Consider the following 19,246-nt stretch of genomic DNA (forward strand, 5'->3'; position numbering starts at 1 on the left):
ACAGGTTTTCTTGGTAATTCATGATGTGACTGTGGCCAAGTTCTTTCAATTGTCTCTGCTTTAATTGGACTGTTATAAGGGCAAATGATATAATAAAAGCGACTGGCTTTTAGCTAGCGTTTTAAGTGCTTAAAATAACTAAGGAGATGATAACACATTATAGCCAGTAGCAATAATTACTATAATGCTTCATATAAAAATATGCGGTTTTTATCAGTTCAGGTTAAATTTTTTGAATTAACTGGGTTGACTCGTATTGAGTTATTTCACAGCTTTAGGACTTGCCATGTTTATTTTATTTGCTTAGGATTTATTCCCTATCAACCTCCCAAATGATTTGAGGATGCTTTTCAGCATATATACACAGTTCATGTAAGCGTGTTGAGAAGTTAGTAAAGAAGTGACCAACGAAGAATTTTATTTCAGTTTCTCATTTCCTCTCATCTGGATTTTTATCCTTTCCAGTAGCTACGACCAGTGATGTCAGTGTGTCTGTCCATCTCTTCTCACTTCACCTTTCGTGCACTCATTCAGGGGAGTCTGGGTGGCTCAGTCGGTTGAACCTCTGATTCTTGATTTCAGCTCAGGTCATGATCTCGCGGTTCGTGGGTTGGAGTCCTGCATGGGGCTCTGTGCTGACACTGCGGAACCTGTTAGGGATTTTCTCTCTTTCTCTCTGTCTGTCTTTCTCTGTCTCTGCCCCTCCAGCACCCCCCCCCCCAAATAAATAAATAAATGTAAAAAAATAAAAGAGGACATTCATTCATTGGAGGCCAACTGTGGACACAGAAACTGAAATTAATCGTCATCTAAGAAACTAACATCTGTTGAGCACTGTCTTACACTGAGAGAGAGATACACTCTGATTAGACCCTCCTTAAATGATAAAACTGAGGCTTAGAAAGTTTAAATAATTTTCCCGAGGTCACAGAACTAGTCACAGGTGGAAAGTCCAGCGGAACTTAAATCTGTCAGAATCTAGATCCTAGAGCCCAGGCTCCTCAGCCATTCGCCTCAGTGCTTTCTGTGACATCACTGTGCAGAGAACCGAGGTGGGAAAAAAATAATTCTCCTCTCTTTCTGGAGAAGTTCACAAGTAATTTTGAGAGTCAACTGACATAAATTGCAAGGCCATGTGAGAACAGTTTCCTGGCAATACATCAACATACGTAAAATGCCTAAGTGGGTCCGCAGAGGGTGTGAGCCTGGTTGAGAGAAGGCAGGTGAAAGGGGGTTAAGATTTTAAAGAAGTTTTAAAAGCAGCAGGGTATAGATGTCGGATAACCATCCCTGGACCTCAGTGTTCAGTTCTAGAATTTTAGTCTGTAGATAGCTATTGTCTAAGAAGAGGAGAATGTCAGAAACACCTAATTTGAGCAAATGGTAAGAATTCTTTCAAAAATAGGTATGATTGGAAGTTTTTGGAACTCTTTTTCAACACTGACTTTGCTTTAATATCCTTCCTTACAAAGTCCCTTCCTCCTCCTCCTTGATTAATTTTCCCATTTTTATATCACAAGTTGACATTGAATTCATGTGCTTTTGCCCCTCTTGAGGGCTCATGCAATACTATTACTTATTCACGGGGTCACTTTAACTAGGGTGAGCCGAGTGGCTCTTGCCTCATTAATAACCATACAAGGTAGATGTTATTTTAAATTTCTGTAGTTGAACAGACCTAGGCTGGGAGAGATTAAGTATCTTGTACAGGACCATTTAGCTAGTAAGTGGTCAAGCCAGAAATGAAATCCAAGCTTCTCTGACTCCAAATTGTGTGTGCATTTCCTATGAGTCACACTACGCGATATTCTGAGCAGTTGGTTGATATTTAAAAGGCATGAACCAAAGCCACCCACCCGAAAGTAACTGCACCACTCAAGAGTTACTGTGCCTTAAATTCCAATACTTGAGATGCATCCCCTTTGAATTGTTTAGCTGTGCTCTCCCCGAAGTGTTTCAGTTAATGATCATTCTTTATCTTTTATAGACCTTCACACAGCACTTTAATGTGGATTAAATTAAATGTGGGCATACTTTTGCCTGTTCAAATGGGAGAAAACCCAGCTAACAGAGGCTTACACAAACCGGGTGAGCGATGGCTGGCTCAGTGGCATAAGATGTCGGGGCTGGTATTACTGTGATTCTTTTTTTTTTTTTTTAAATGTTTATTTTTGAGAGAGAGCATGAGCAGGGGAGGGGCAGAGAGAGAGAGGGAGACACAGGATCCTAGGCAGGCTCCAGGCCCCATGCTGGCAGCACAGAGCCCAGCACGGGGCTCAAACTCATGAACCGTGAGATCATGACCTGACCCGAAGTCAGATGCTCAACCGACTGAGCCACCCAGGTTCTCCAGTATTACTTTGATTCTTTAGGCCTTTTTCCTCAAGGTCACAAGATAGCTGCTGCAGACCTAGGGCATCCGTTCTTATTTAGGCTTAGAGGGAGGGAAGGAAGAGAACAACGCCAGCCAGATGTTATTTCTATCCAGAAAAGCAAAGCCTACCCAATGAGTCTTCCAGCAAACTTTGGCTTCTGACTTCTGGTGAGAGCTGCCTCACATGGCTGTACATACCTGCAAAAGAGTCTGGGGACGTGGGTATTTCTGTAATGGAGATGGGCAGGGTAGGAGAGGGATGGGAATGACACCGGGTCAGCCAGTCGACAGCGTTGCCCGCAACATACGATCTACGTTCATTTTATCCTCCAAACCATTTTCAGAGGCAGCAAAGAACATTATCTCCGTGTGACACATGATGGAAATAAGGTCCGTGAGGTTTGAATGACTTGCCAAGGTCAAAGGACAAGTTAGAGTATCTGGAATCTGAGCCTGGGTTTCCTGCATTCCAGGCAAGTTCTTTCTCTTCTACGCTCTTCGCCCAGGGAGGAGTGAGCCGTTCAGTGATTAAGACTTTGCTGCGTTGGTTCTGAAATCCTCCTCCCCGGAGGCAGAAATCTCTCTGTGCAGGAGGTTCCAAAAGCCAGGGAAAGGCTACGGGCTTGGGGTGAGGGAATGACGAGTACCAGTGCTGCTTGTTTCTTCCCAGTTTTGCTCGGGACTGGACATTGGACATGAATGCTGAACATAGCTTTTCTGTGTCTGCCTCCCACCGGTTCTGGGCTGAGGGTCTTGTAGGAAATTTCAGTGAGGCCATTGGAAAGACTGGTCTCTTTTCCCCTGTTTGTCCTTTGACCTAGTCTGGGACAGGAGGTTGCGGTCTAACTTCTGTGTTGATGGAGTCTCTCTCGGCCACGCTTTGATGAAGAAAAAGCCTCATTATTTGGCTTGCGTCTCTGGTGGCTTTTTCACCCGCCTTTATACAAAAGCTGGTTTCTAAGGAAGGGGCCTCTTTTTTGGATGAAGACATTTCCGTGTATTTTCTTCAGGGCCATTATCCTGCAAATATCCGAGTGCTGAACTTGGAAGGTCACAGTCCTGAGTTTTACGAAGGGTCCAGGCGACCCCGGCGGAAGGGAGGGGTGGGTACCACGTCCTGTTCCATGATGTAGCCTCTCCCGACCCCTCCTCTTCTGTGGCCCTTTCCACAGGCACTGTAACCATTCAGTTGCATTTCTCTTCCTCAGCTAGCGCCGAGAGGGTTTTTAGTCTTTGTATCCACAGAGTTTGACAAATAGAAGCATTCAATAACTGAATGAGGAAAAAAAAAAAAACTTGGCTTTATTGAATATTTGGTTTAAAGGTTAACCAAGAAAGCTGACTTATTTTTGTTCACGCTGCTGAAAACAGTTATGTAATGTAATGGTTCAAGGTTTCACCTTAGCAAGCAGAGCATTTTGTTTATTTTTACTTATTTTATTATTTGGTGTGTGTGTGTGTGAGCAGAATAGATATAAATTGGATTCAGTGTGCTTGGTTCTGTAGGTCGTGGTGGTGACTGTCAGTTGCTACCTTCTCGTTTTGCACTTTTTCACATGTAGACTATTTGTTAGGATGTTTTCGAATGTCTGATGACCTTTGTTCTCATTTTTCCTTCCTCTCATGTACCACTCATTATCCTTTATTTTTATCAATTAACTTACATTTATTTATTCACATGGTTTTGAAATAGCTAAGTAAATGATGGTGCCATTAGAAGTTTCTTTTACATTTCTAATCCCCAGCTACTCAGTTTACCTCCCCTAAGCCATACTTAGCATTCTTTCTAGAATATCCTTTCAGAGATATTGTGTGCACATACAAAACTACACAAGTAGTAGCCTGTAGTTGTGTAATTTTTTAAGCTCAGTTACTTCCAGGGGCGCCTGGGTGGCTCAGTCGGGTGAGTGTCCAACTTCGACTCAGGTCATGATCGCACATTCATGGGTTCGAGCCCCACATCGGGCTCTGTGCTGACAGCTCAGAGCCTGGAGCCTGCTTCGGATTCTGTGTCTCCCTCTCTCTCTGCCCCTCCCCCACTGGCCCACAGTGTCTTCTCTCTCTCTCTCTCTCAGAGTAAATAAACATAATAATAAAAAAAATTTTAATTCAGTTACTGCCTCCATCATTTTCTTCAATTGTATATAAAAATTTTCCTCATCTTGTTTTTTTTCATGTTTATTTTTGAGAGAGGACACACACAAGTCGGGGAGGGGCAGAGAGAAAAAGAGGCAGAGAATCCAAAGCAGGTTCTGTGCTGACAGCAGAGGGCCCGATGTGGGACTCAAACCCATGAACCATGAGATCATGAGCTGAGCAGAAGCCAGATGCTTGCCCGACTAAGCCACTCAGGCTCCCCCTCATCTTGTTTTAATGTCATACTGTTCCATCTTGTGGAAGTCCCTAATGTGGTTACCCCTCCCTTATTAGTGGATATTTAGATCAGTTCTAGTCTTTTGCTAATATGCTGGCAATGCCGTATTAAATGATCCTGTATCTTCACCGATCACATGTGCAAATATATCAGTAGGACAAATTTCAAATAGAATGGCCTGGTCAAAGAATATGTGTGTTTCCAACCCGGTAATTCGCCTTCTCAAGGGTCATGTGGATGTGCACTTCCACCTACAATGTATGACCGTAACTGTATCCCCATCCCGCCACTCTTCTAGTGTGTTACAAAGCTGTTTGATCTTTTTGCAACAGGACAGGTCAAAAAAAAAAAGGTATCTCATTTTCTTCCTATGATTAAAGTTGAGCATCTTTTTTTTTTTTTTTTTATTAATAATAGATACCATTTATTTACTGTTACGTGCCAGATAATGCATATTTCCCACATATTATCTCCTTTAATTCCTCCAAACAGTCTATGAAGAACATGTTATTTTTTTTTTTTGCTATTTTTTTTTTATTTTATTTTTATTTATATATGAAATTTATTGTCAAATTGGTTTCCATACAACACCCAGTGCTCATCCCAAAAGGTGCCCTCCTCAATACCCATCACCCACCCTCTCCTCCCCCCCACCCCCTATCAACCCTCAGTTTGCTCTCAGTTCTCAACAGTCTCTTATGCTTTGGCTCTCTCCCTCTCAACCCTCTTTTTTTTTCTTTTTTTTTTTTCCTTCCCCTCCCCCATGGGTTCCTGTTGAGTTTCTCAGGATCCACATAAGAGTGAAACCATATGGTATCTGTCTTTCTCTGTATGGCTTATTTCACTTAGCATCACACTCTCCAGTTCCATCCACGTTGCTACAAAAGGCCATATTTCATTTTTTCTCATTGCCACGTAGTATTCCATAGTGTATATAAACCACAATTTCTTTATCCATTCATCAGTTGACGGACATTTAGGCTCTTTCCATAATTTGGCTATTGTTGAGAGTGCTGCTATGAACATTGGGGTACAAGTGCCCCTATGCATCAGTACTCTTGTGTCCCTTGGATAAATTCCTAGCAGTGCTATTGCTGGGTCATAGGGTAGGTCTATTTTTAATTTTCTGAGGAACCTCCACACTGCTTTCCAGAGCGGCTGCACCAATTTGCATTCCCACCAACAGTGCAAGAGGGTTCCCGTTTCTCCACATCCTCTCCAGCATCTATAGTCTCCTGATTTGTTCATTTTGGCCACTCTGACTGGCGTGAGGTGATATCTGAGTGTGGTTTTGATTTGTATTTCCCTGATAAGGAGCGACGCTGAACATCTTTTCATGTGCCTGTTGGCCATCCGGATGTCTTCTTTAGAGAAGTGTCTATTCATGTTTTCTGCCCATTTCTTCACTGGGTTATTTGCTTTTCGGGTGTGGAGTTTGGTGAGCTCTTTATAGATTTTGGAGACTAGCCCTTTGTCCGATATGTCATTTGCAAAGATCTTTTCCCATTCCGTTGGTTGCCTTTTCGTTTTGTTGGTTGTTTCCTTTGCTGTGCAGAAGCTTTTTATCTTCATAAGGTCCCAGTAATTCACTTTTGCTTTTAATTCCCTTGCCTTTGGGGATGTGTCAAGTAAGAGATTGCTACGGCTGAGGTCAGAGAGGTCTTTTCCTGCTTTCTCCTCTAAGGTTTTGATGGTTTCCTGTCTCACATTCAGGTCCTTTATCCATTTTGAGTTTATTTTTGTGAATGGTGTGAGAAAGTGGTCTAGTTTCAACCTTCTGCATGTTGCTGTCCAGTTCTCCCAGCACCATTTGTTAAAGAGACTGTCTTTTTTCCATTGGATGTTCTTTCCTGCTTTGTCAAAGATGAGTTGGCCATACGTTTGTGGGTCTAGTTCTGGGGTTTCTATTCTATTCCATTGGTCTATGTGTCTGTTTTTGTGCCAATACCATGCTGTCTTGATGATGACAGCTTTGTAGTAGAGGCTAAAGTCTGGGATTGTGATGCCTCCTGCTTTGGTCTTCTTCTTCAAAATTACTTTGGCTATTCGGGGCCTTTTGTGGTTCCATATGAATTTTAGGATGGCTTGTTCTAGTTTTGAGAAGAATGCTGGTGCAATTTTGATTGGGATTGCATTGAATGTGTAGATAGCTTTGGGTAGTATTGACATTTTGACAATATTTATTCTTCCAATCCATGAGCAGGGAATGTCTTTCCATTTCTTTAAATCTTCTTCAATTACCTTCATAAGCTTTCGATAGTTTTCAGCATACAGATCCTTTACATCTTTGGTTAGATTTATTCCTAGGTATTTTATGCTTCTTGGTGCAATTGTGAATGGGATCAGTTTCCTTATTTGTCTTTCTGTTACTTCATTGTTAGTGTATAAGAATGCAACTGATTTCTGTACATTGATTTTGTATCCTGCAACTTTGCTGAATTCATGTATCAGTTCTAGCAGACTTTTGGTGGAGTCTGTCGGATTTTCCATGTATAATATCATGTCATCTGCAAAAAGCGAAAGCTTGACTTCATCTTTGCCAATTTGGATGCCTTTGATTTCCTTTTGTTGTCTGATTGCTGATGCTAGAACTTCCAGCACTATGTTAAACAACAGCGGTGAGAGTGGGCATCCCTGTCGTGTTCCTGATCTCAGGGAAAAAGCTCTCAGTTTTTCCCCGTTGAGGATGATGTTAGCTGTGGGCTTTTCATAAATGGCTTTGATGATCTTTAAGTATGTTCCTTCTATCCCGACTTTCTCAAGGGTTTTTATTAAGAAAGGGTGCTGGATTTTGTCAAAGGCCTTTTCTGCATCGATTGACAGGATCATATGGTTTTTCTCTTTTTTTTTGTTAATGTGATGTATCACGTTGATTGATTTGTGAATGTTGAACCAGCCCTGCATCCCAGGAATGAATCCCACTTGATCATGGTGAACAATTCTTTTTATATGCCGTTGAATTCGATTTGCTAGTATCTTATTGAGAATTTTGGCATCCGTATTCATCAGGGATATTGGCCTGTAGTTCTCTTTTTTTACTGGGTCTCTGTCTGGTTTAGGAATCAAAGTAATACTGGCTTCATAGAATGAGTCTGGAAGTTTTCCTTCCCTTTCTATTTCTTGGAATAGCTTGAGAAGGATAGGTATTATCTCTGCTTTAAACGTCTGGTAGAACTCCCCTGGGAAGCCATCTGGTCCTGGACTCTTATTTGTTGGGAGATTTTTGATAACCGATTCAATTTCTTCGCTGGTGATGGGTCTGTTCAAGCTTTCTATTTCCTCCTGATTGAGTTTTGGAAGAGTGTGGGTGTTCAGGAATTTGTCCATTTCTTCCAGGTTGTCCAATTTGTCGCCATATAATTTTTCATAGTATTCCCTGATAATTGTTTGTATCTCTGAGGGATTGGTTGTAATCATTCCATTTTCATTCATGATTTTATCTATTTGGGTCATCTCCCGTTTCTTTTTGAGAAGCCTGGCTAGAGGTTTGTCAATTTTGTTTATTTTTTCAAAAAACCAACTCTTGGTTTCGTTGATCTGCTCTACAGTTTTTTTAGATTCTATATTGTTTATTTCTGCTCTGATCTTTATTATTTCTCTTCTTCTGCTGGGTTTAGGCTGCCTTTGCTGTTCTGCTTCTATTTCCTTTAGGTGTGCTGTTAGATTTTGTATTTGGGATTTTTCTTGTTTCTTGAGATAGGCCTGGATTGCAATGTATTTTCCTCTCAGGACTGCCTTCGCTGCGTCCCAAAGCGTTTGGATTGTTGTATTTTCATTTTCGTTTCTTTCCATATATTTTTTAATTTCTTCTCGAATTGCCTGGTTGACCCACTCATTCGTTAGTAGGGTGTTCTTTAACCTCCATGCTTTTGGAGGTTTTCCAGACTTTTTCCTGTGGTTGATTTCAAGCTTCATAGCATTGTGGTCTGAAAGTATGCATGGTATGATTTCAATTCTTGTAAACTTATGAAGGGCTGTTTTGTGACCCAGTATATGATCTATCTTGGAGAATGTTCCATGTGCACTCGAGAAGAAAGTATATTCTGTTGCTTTGGGATGCAGAGTTCTAAATAGATCTGTCAAGTCCATCTGATCCAATGTCTCATTCAGGGCCCTTGTTTCTTTATTGACCGTGTGTCTAGATGATCTATCCATTTCTGTAAGTGGGGTGTTAAAGTCCCCTGCAATTACTACATTCTTATCAATAAGGTTGCTTGTGTTTATGAGCAATTATTTTATATATTTGGGCGCTCCGGTATTCGGCGCATAGACATTTATAATTGTTAGCTCTTCCTGATGGATAGACCCTGTCACTATTATATAATGTCCTTCTTCAAAAGTTGAGCATCTTTTTAAGAAAAACACAATAGGTTGATGAGACATTTTTAGTTGCTTTTCCATGACCTGCTCTTTCTTTTTTTTTTAAATTTTTTTTTTCAATGTTTTTATTTATTTTGGGGACAGAGAGAGACAGAGCATGAACGGGGGAGGGGCAGAGAGAGAGAGGGAGACACAGAATCGGAAACAGGCTCCAGGCTCCGAGCCATCAGCCCAGAGCCTGACGCGGGGCTCGAACTCCCGGACCGCGAGATCGTGACCTGGCTGAAGTCGGACGCTCAACCGACTGCGCCACCCAGGCGCCCCCATGACCTGCTCTTTCTGTCCTTTCCCCATTTTTCTGTGGATTGCTTGTCTCTTTCTTAAGGATTTGTAGGAACCTATATACCAGGGAAACAAGTCCTTTGTTGTGAACGTTTTCAGTTCCAATAACAGTTGTGAACGTTTTCCCCACGTGGTATTTGTTTTGTTTTGTTTTACATTTATTCATTTTTGAGGGGCAGAGAGAGAGCACAAGTGGGGGAGGGGCAGAGAGAGAGGGACACACAGAATCCAAAGCAGGCTCCAGGCTCTGAGCTGTCAGCACAGAGCCCAATGCCGGGTTCGAACCCACTGTGAGATCATGACCTGAGCTGAAGTCGAATGCTTAACCGACTGAGCCACCTAGGTGATCCGTTAAGCATCTGACTCTTGATTTTGGCTCAGGTCATGATTTCGCTCATTGTTTGTGGATTCAAGCCCCACATCAGGCTCTGTGCTGACGGTGTGGAGCCTGCTTGGGATTCATTCTCTCTCTCTCTCTCTCTCTCTCTTTCTCTCTCTCTCTCTTTCTCTCTCTCTCTCCCCACCCCCCCCCCGTGCCCCTCCTATGCTCTCTCTCGAGATCAGTAAAATAAGCTTTAAAAAAATTATTACTTTGATAATATGTCGGGGCTGCTTCTCCCTTATTATTCTTCCTTTTCGGAGTTTCCTTTGTTATTTTACCTCTATTTGCTTTCTTAACAAATCCACGACTGTAGGTATTTTATTCAGTATCTACTTTTTAAGCACCACATTTGTGCTGAGCACTGCCCTGGATTCTTTACTAGAAAGGAAATGCGGGATATGTAAGATGCTGTCCCAGATCAGACTGCAGAACTCAGAACCTCATTGAGGAGGAAAAGCACACACAGAAGGCAGCTGGGGCTTCTGCGTGTGAGCCCCTCACTCTGGAGGGCTGGGTGAGCAGAAGTCCCCACGCCAGCAGGTGAGTTAATTGTGAGGAAGGTCTCTGTCACTAAGCTCCAGACCCTCTTCCTCCGAATGACCTCCACTGCAAGTTCATCTTGGAGAGTGGACTTCAAGGATAGGATATTTTGGGTATCAGAGCAGAAAGAAAACAGTTACATTGGGAAGCTCAAGCTTGTGGTGGGGGAGGGTATTTTCTGGGGACAGATTCTGTGTTATGCCTGCACGTAACGTTACTTGAAACCTCTGGCAAAGACCATTAACCATAGCTCTAGAATGCAAGCAGATTGAACTGTCGTCATGCATTGCCCCTAAAATCTTTCTCATTAGCATCAACGTGAAAAATGAGTATAAAGATGTCTTGGCATCCGTCATTCTGATTACTCTAACTCCCCCACAAGCGAGCTTGAAACCCATCATATATTTTGATCATATGCAATATAATGGGAATATTTTTACAGGTGGATTTTAATACACGACATGGAATCCGGTGTTGAATGGCTAGGATGTTAAGAATGTTTTCCATTTTCTCTATGGAAATATTATTTTGCAGTTTGGAATGACAGCCCTCAACCTTGACTCCTTACCGCACTTTCCTGTCTTCCTACTTGACAGATTGGCTCGACCTTCCATCTGCCCTCTGCACTGAGGGGTCCTTCAGGACTTGGCCTTGTGTCCTGTCCTTTTCTCTCCACTTCCTCCAATTTTCCCACTCATCTCAGAAAACGACCTAACTAGTGATACCTTCCAAGTTCATTCCCCCGTTCTGGATTTCTCTCAGTGACTTGCATATACTGCTACCTGCGTGGCGTCTATGCTCAGATGACAGTGGCCAACGTAGAATCTTTGCTTCCCTCCTCCCCCCACCAGCCCACTGTACTCAGGAAATGGCATGGCCAGCCACTGTGTTTTCCAGAGTAGAAACTCAGCCACCTAGGATTCTTTTCTTTCTTTTATCACTCCCACATTCAGCCCCTCTGCAAGTTCTAGCAAGATCTGCAAACTATATCTCTAGCGCGCCCACTATCTCCATTTCCATGGCAACCCCACCCCCCCAGTCCAGGTCATGGGGATACTAACTGCAGCCAATCAGATGCAGTAGTCCTTCCTCCCCTGTGTCCTTGGTATCCCTTAAAGTGAGGATGAACCCTTCAAGCCGTAAACCAGATCATGCCATTCCTCTGCCTAATACCCTTCAGTGGATTCCTGCAGAGCCTGAAATGAAATCCAGTCTGGATACCGCAGCCAACAACGTCCTGCACGTCTGATCCCTATTTTTCTCTTTCAGTTCATCTCCTTCCACTCAGCCCCATGATCATTTAGTTTCAAACACCCTGGTATTCTTTTATTTCCTTAAGCACACTAAGCTTTACATTTTTTTTCTTTATGTTTATTTATTTGTGAGAGAGGGAGAGACAGAGCATGAGCAGGGGAGGGGCAGAGAGAGAGGGAGACACAGAATCCGAAGCAGGCTCCAGGCTCTGAGCTGTCAGCACAGAGCCCGAGGTGGGGCTCAAACTCACGAACCATGAGATCATGACCTGAGCTGAAGTCGGACGCTCAGCTGATTAAGCCACCCAGGCGCCCCAAGCACGCTAAGCTTTATAAAGCTCATGCCCTTTCCCTGTCCATTTCCCCTGCCTAGAAGGTTCTTCTCCTGGCTGTTGATGGGACTGGCCCCCCTTCTCAGGAACTTAGGCACACGTTTTCCCCGGTGCCGACATCTGCTGTCAACTCCAGTTTATTCTTCCCTGTTTCATCACTTGTTGGTTTTTCAGAGCAGTGTCCACAGACATAATTACTTTATCAAATTGCTTCAAGTCTGCTCTCTTGACTTTGTCTTTCTTTCCTGGTGAAACTTAGCTTCTCAGAGCAGACCCTCTGTCTGCTGTAAATGCTGTTGTACGGCTAGCACGTAGCACAGTGCTTGGTGCACACTGAGTGTTGAGCACCCTGGATATTTAGCAAATGGATGAATAAGCAGCAGGTTAGGCTGGGGATTATCTGCAGAGTAGAATAAATTATGTTTGTTTGTTTGTTTGTTTCCTTAACCTTGGCTTTGAAATATGTAGCATGATCAAATGAAGCCAAAATAAAACTCATTTGAGGTGTGGATGAAACCACTTGTAGTAAAAAGCAACTACGTGATAGAAAGTTTTTCTGGGGAAGTTACTGAAGAAGAATGTTCTCTGGACTTCCTAGGGAGTTGCAAAATGATGTTGCTGTAATGCCTTGGCATTTAGTAGGATGTGTTCTGTACACATTTGAAACATGGCATAGATTTACTTCACTTGTATTACGCTTTTATATGCCCAACTTCCATGAACATATTTAATTAACATTAGGACCTATGCAGTGATTAGGATAGTCAGTATTAAATGAATCGTAATAAGGCACTTCATTAGAAAGTACTTATTGTTCTCTGCTAGGTAGACGTGGCTCCTGTCCTCAAGGAGCCTCACAGACAAGTGGGGGTGATAATCTTGCAAGGAAATCCTTACTGTTCCTCTGTGGTATCAATAAGAGGCATATACAGAAATCATGGAATAAAGGAGGGAGTTTTTAGATTTGGCTAGGGCACGCACAATGTCCTAGAAAGAAGTGAGCGTGGAGTCTTGGTGTTAAAGGAGTAAGAATCTTCTAGGTGGGAAGACTTTGCAGTCCATGGAGCAGAATGCACAAACACACGGAAGCACTGTTAAGGTACTGTGTTCTGGAATTTCTGCACCCAGAGGGAGATAAAGGTAAGGGGAATAGGTGCTGAAGTTGAAGAGATAGGCAAAACCAGATTGCAGAATGGGGGCCTTTGAATGGCTTCCATCTTGACAGCAGGGGGCTGATATAATTGATATTTTTACCAAGGCTATTAAAAGGTGGAGGATAGTTTTTGGTAGAAGGCTCTGGTAGTGGAGATAGAAGGCATAGAGGAGATCGTCCAGGAAGGTACAGAGTGAGAGAAGCGTCAGAGATGGTCCTCAGGAGAGTAATGGCACTTAGCTGGGGAGGGAGGAGAAAGGTGGATTTTTTTTTAAGTTTATTTATTTATTTTGAGAGAGAGAGAGAGAGAGAGAGAGAGAGAGAGAGAGAGCGTGAGCATGAGTGGGGGAGGAGCAGAGAAAGAGGGAGAAAGAAAATCCCAAGCAGGCTCTCTGCTCAGCACTGAGCCCAACGCGGGGCTCAATCTCACAACCATGAGAGTGTGACCTGAGCTAATATCAAGAGTTGGACACTTAAAGGAAGGTGGATATTTAAGGAAAGAGAGATGGATCCTTTGGAGTGGCAGCAGATGGGGGTTGGGGGGAAGTCATATGTCACACAAGCCAAGAGATCTTTTTTAAAAAAAATTTTTTAATGTTTATCTATTTTTAAGAGAAAGGGAAACAGAGCATAAGTAGGGGAGAGGCAGAGAGAGAGGGAGACACAGAATCTGAAGCAGGATCCAGGCTCTGAGCCATCAGCACAGAGCCCTATGCGGGGCTCGAACTCATGAACCGCGAGATCATGACCTGAGCCATAGTTGGACGCTCAACAGACCGAGCCACCCAAGCGCCCCAAGAGATCTTTTTTAGGAAGGAAGGAATGATTAATGTCAGGTCAAGTAAGAATTAAGATGGAAGGACTGGATTTCATAATTAAGATGTGTTTACTGACCTTCCCAAGAGTCCTGTTAGCGGGCTGATGGTGGCAAAAGCCATGTGGGCACGCTGGGGGATGAAGGAGAACAGAAAATATCACCTGTGGCACACAGAGCTGGGAGTGGGGGTGGTAGGAGGGATTGGGGGAGGGGTTCTTCTTTGTTTCTTTTCCTTTGTTTATAGTGAACCATCGAGATTTGCACTAACTGAGAGAGGAAGCACAGAAACCAGATTTTCCATGCAGAACTGGTTTGGGATATAGCATTGCTTTGGATTTTTCCTTATCGGAAAATAAGGGGAGAAGGGTGAGATGTGGTGTGATGGTGGCCGAAGTAGAAAGTCGAGGGCATTTCTGATATTGGGGGGAAAGCATGGCCTTCAAGGGGAAAGGTGATTATTCAGAGTAGGAGCTAGGGAGGATGGGGGAATAGTCCTGTGTGAGGCTGTGGGTTCAGCTGAGCCCGAAGGCACAGGTGGCCCCAGTCCATCTGCAACACCCTGGACAGCAGGTCGAGGCTTGGAGGTTACCGGGGTGGGCCCACCTGCATGTAACAGCAGGGAGGGCAGCTGTGAATGTGGTGAGGTCACAGTTGAAGTGATGGGCACGAATGGCAGGAACCAGCCTGGTTCAGGAGGGGAGTAGCTGGGAGGTCTGAGGAGCAGGTGCATTGTGAGTGATGGAGGGAGGGCCAGTTCTGGAAAGATAGGAGGCTCTTTGGGAGCAATGTCAGAATTCTCCCATCTAGCTTGGCATTTCTTCACCAGTTACCTGGGAAGGTACCTGTGCCACATTTATGCCGCTGTTGCCCAGAACAGAGCGTGGAAAGCCTGTCTTGGAATTACTCTCTGAATCTGTGGCACAGCTTAGGACTACCTGGAGGCTTGGTGACCCTGAGCCCTTTTGGGGATGGACTTGACATTTTGCCAAGTCATCCGGAGCTAAGTTGGGTGAAGAAAATAGACAATCAAGCTGGGTAATATCATTTTCAGTAGAAATGGAAATGTGGATTTAAATAATAGGATTATTTTTCTTATGTGACTTGTGCCACGCCCTGACAGCAGTTTTTAAAGAGGACAGTGACAGCATCTTTGGAATGTATATAGCCTCTCAGAGTGACTAGTTTGAGGGTGCGTTCTTTTGGATGTAAACATCTCAAGAGATTTGGGGATCCCCGACACTCGCTGATACGAAGTTGAGCAGGCTTCTACCATTATATCCATATAATCTTTTTGTATCTGTTAGATTGAAATCCTTTATGTTAATATAGTATTGGAAGGGGTGAGACTCAACAAAAATATTTCTTTTTTAAAAAAATTTATTGGGGCGCCCGGGTGGTGCAGTCGGTTAAGCGTCTGACTTCAGCCAGGTCACGATCTCGCAGTCTGTGAGTTCGAGCCCCGCATCAGGCTCTGGGCTAATGGCTCAGGGCCTGGAGCCTGTTTCCGATTCTGTGTCTCCCGCTGTCTCTGCCCCTCCCCTGTTCGTGCTCTGTCTCTCTCTGTCCCAAAAATAAATAAATTAAAAAAAAATTATTTTTTTATTTTGAGGGAGAGAGAGAGAGAGAGAGAGAGAGAGAGAGAGAGAAAGAGAAAGAGAATGCAAACACGTTCACCAGCGGGGGAGTGGCAGAGAGAGAGAATCCCAAGCAGGCTCAGTGCTGTCAGCGCAGAGCCTGATGTAGGGCTTGATCGCATAACCGTGAGATCGTGACCTGAGCTGAAACCAAGAGTTAGACACTTAACCGACTGAACCACTGAGGCATCCCTGAACAAGAATATTTCTGTAGTCAACTTGTCCTGCTCTGTATTTGCGACCTGTTTCTTTCCTGGAAACTGGGAAAAAAATGTCTTCATTGTCTACTAGCATTTGTTCAGACTTTGAAAGTCCCCAGCTGAAAACTTAGGATAAAGGCAACACTCAAGCCGTTATGTTGGCAAATGTAACTTAATTTGTTAAAATTCGGTATGTGTATGAGAGATTCTGCTGGCTGTCCGTCTCCTCGAGGTCCCAGAAAGAAGTGTGGTACATTTTGCTGTCAGACTCCGGTCCTTGCAGAGTAACACTGATAGCATTATTGGGATAATAACATGGGGAAAAGCTCTGCCTACAGAATAATTAAACTAGAAGGGGGGTTTGTAGCCAACATGGGAAAATCGCTTTCCTGACTCAACAAGAGCAGAGTAGCTGGGCTCCAACTGTAGAGCAGACGAGCCCTGCCCGCCTCCGTTGCGAGCGCATTACCTGAGAAGGCACTGTTCTCATTTTGGGTGGCATTCCTCTCATGCTTTCTGCTTAAGTTGGCTACTTACCAAAAGGCAAAGAATATGTCATCTCTTAGTGGGGGAGCTCCACTGCCATTCTGGCAGACGGGTCTTTCTTGCGCGTGGGACTCCCAGAATTACAGCATGTGTGGCACCCCTGGCTTCCTGGCCCTAAATGCCAGGAGCCCCCACAAGTCGCTGTGCAGTCAGAAATGTCCCCGCACATTTCCCGATGATGCCTCTGATCTACAGACTCCCAGAGCCTGGTGGAGTCGTTTACCGAGAAGCCAGGGAAGATGCAGGAAGCATTCTTTTCTGTCTCTTCCACTGTCTGCCTGAATGTGTGTCTAGCTACTTACATATCTATCTCTCTCCTTTTTCTTTGTTATTTTTTTTCATCGTGGCATGAGGAATGACAGAAGTTGTTTTTTAGTTTTCTTTCTTTGAGTTTATTTATTTTGAGAGATAGTACGAGCAGAGGAGGAGGAGAGAGAGAGGGAGAGAGAGAATCCCAAGCAAGCTCTGTACCATTGGTGCAGAGCCAGATGCAGGGCTTAGTCCCATAAACCACAAGATCATGACCTGTGCTAAAATCAAGAGTCTGATGCCTAACCTATTGAGCCACCCAGGCGCCCCAGAAATGACAGACATTTTTTTAAAAGAACTTTTATTAAAGAAAGATTGGAAGGGCGCCTGGGTGGTTCAGTCAGTTAAGTGTCCGACTTCAGCTCAGGTCGTGATCTCATGATTCGTAAGTTCGAGTCCCACATCGGGCTCTGTGCTGACAGTGTGGAGCCTGGAGCCTGGAGCCTGCTTCGGATTCTGTGTCTCCCTCTCTCTGCTTCTTCCCCACTCACACTGTCTCTTTCTCTCAAAAATAAATAAACATTAAAAAAAAAGAATCCTTACAATATTAAAAAAAAAAAGAAGAAGAAGGAAAGATTGGAAACAAATTAATAATCCAAGCAAAGGCTAAGGGAGAACAGAAGAAAAGAGAAGGTAGATCAGTAGGTGGAGAAGCCAGAAGGAATGTTTCTGCCACACTTGTCTGTGGTCCCTTGTGGTTTTCTCCCCAAAGCCAATTAAGATTCCCTAGAAGGACGCTCATGTACAGTTGCGTTATAGGCCATAAGCACCGCAGAGGCACCGTAAATAGATTTCACTGAGAACGTGGTTAGAATTGAGGAAGGGATTAGATCCAGACCCTTGATGAGGAGAACAGACTGTTCCTAAGGCAAGTCCATTCCAGCTTCATCAAGGATGGGGTGGGGTGCCTTGCTGATAGGCGCAACCCTTTCTTTTAAAATGATGCGACTTACACGATCATCCAGGAGCATCGACCCCGGAATAACTTCAGCTCCTGTGTAGCAAGTTTCTCATTTTAATTTTTGCAAAACCAAGTTCTCCTTTTGCGCCAATACCATTTTCTAAAAATAGCGTACCTGGCTAGCATTTAAAAGTTAGAATCTTTACCTTGCCATGATTGCTAAAAAGTCACCTGTTATGTATTTTTAAAATCTGCACTAACACGTTGTAGACCGTTCATGCCATACTGAAGCTGATTTTCTACTTTATTTTTTCAGTTGTTCATGGTGGACAATGGAGCAGATGACTGGAGAATAGCCATGACTTATGAGCGTATTTTCTTCATCTGCTTGGAAATACTGGTGTGTGCTATTCATCCCATACCTGGGAATTATACGTTCACATGGACGGCCCGGCTTGCCTTCTCCTATGCCCCATCCACAACCACCGCTGATGTGGACATTATTTTATCTATACCAATGTTCTTAAGACTCTATCTGATTGCCAGAGTCATGCTTTTACATAGCAAACTTTTCACTGATGCCTCCTCTAGAAGCATTGGAGCACTTAATAAGATAAACTTCAATACACGTTTTGTTATGAAGACTTTAATGACTATATGTCCAGGAACTGTACTCTTGGTTTTTAGTATCTCCTTATGGATAATTGCCGCATGGACTGTCCGAGCTTGTGAAAGGTAAGTTTGTTTCTTTTCCTGAGAACGTAATTTGCCATATGGTGTCCTTGGAAGTGGGAGAAAGAACATGTTTTATTTAGACCAGAGGCACACATAGAGACTCACTCTTGAAAACTTTGGATTCTCCACTGGGCTTCTTTTAAATGAGCCTGACAAAACGTTGCTTAACAGTTTTGCTTACAGTAATGCCTCGATGATTATGTATTTTTCTTTCTGATTTGATCAGTTTTCAGTAGAGGGCTGTCTTTATAACCTGTGGCAAAATTTGGAAACCTACAAATCTTATAGGAGATTTCTGCCTGAAATGTGTGTTCAATGGTAATACCGAATCATGTTGGTGCCATATTGGTTATAGCATAGATTATTGTTGAGACAGAAATCCAGTGGAAACATTGGATTCAAGCTGTCTGAACTTCAAGGAATATCTCAGTGTGGTTTGTCAGTTGTAGTCCTTATTTATAATGGTGTTCATGGGATTGTTGATAAGGAGCTTATAGATATAATATTTGGTTTTTATTGAACTCAACAGTTAGTGAGACGGGGAAGTATTTGTTTTACTATATGAGGTGCTCTGGTGGTTTAAAGCTAGACACACATTCTCAGAATTCAGGAGTTTCCCAGTGAGGCTGACTGAATTCATTAGTAAATAGTGTCAGTGATATTAACCTTGTCATGTAACAAACAAACAAAAATAGATTTGTTACATAAATAGAAGGAACTCTATCATAATGACGGGAGAGGTCTCATGTGATCTTGGTTGGGAAAATCCAACTTGAAATTAGCAATAGACAGATAGGAGCAATTTCATGGTTTATAGAACTGTTACATATTTGGATGTTCTTTGTAGTAACCAGATTTTTTTTAAATTTAGCTTTTGAAAGTCCAAGTTGTATTATATATATTATATTATATATTATAATATTATATATTACATATATTATTATAGATAGATAGATAGATAAAGAAGAAAAATATCTGTGTGAGAATTGTTGCCAAAATAGCAAATCTATAATGCCCCTTCCCCATTTCGATTT

General features: G+C 43.0%; 1 protein-coding gene across 2 annotated transcripts in view; it reads left to right on the top strand.

Annotated features, from left to right (window-relative positions):
* Window positions 1-19,246, top strand: part of KCNN2 (potassium calcium-activated channel subfamily N member 2) — a 477,937-nt gene that overhangs the window by 349,491 nt on the left and 109,200 nt on the right. For both annotated transcript variants that reach the window (XM_040444258.1, XM_040444259.1), the window contains exon 6: window positions 17,794-18,212. In XM_040444258.1, coding sequence (XP_040300192.1) covers window positions 17,794-18,212 — 419 coding nt within the window. The remainder of the gene's footprint in view (window positions 1-17,793; window positions 18,213-19,246) is intronic.

This window comes from Herpailurus yagouaroundi, unplaced genomic scaffold (assembly GCF_014898765.1).
Source record: "Herpailurus yagouaroundi ecotype Mexico unplaced genomic scaffold, PumYag 192, whole genome shotgun sequence".
In the NCBI taxonomy this organism is placed as follows: Eukaryota; Metazoa; Chordata; class Mammalia; order Carnivora; family Felidae; genus Herpailurus; species Herpailurus yagouaroundi.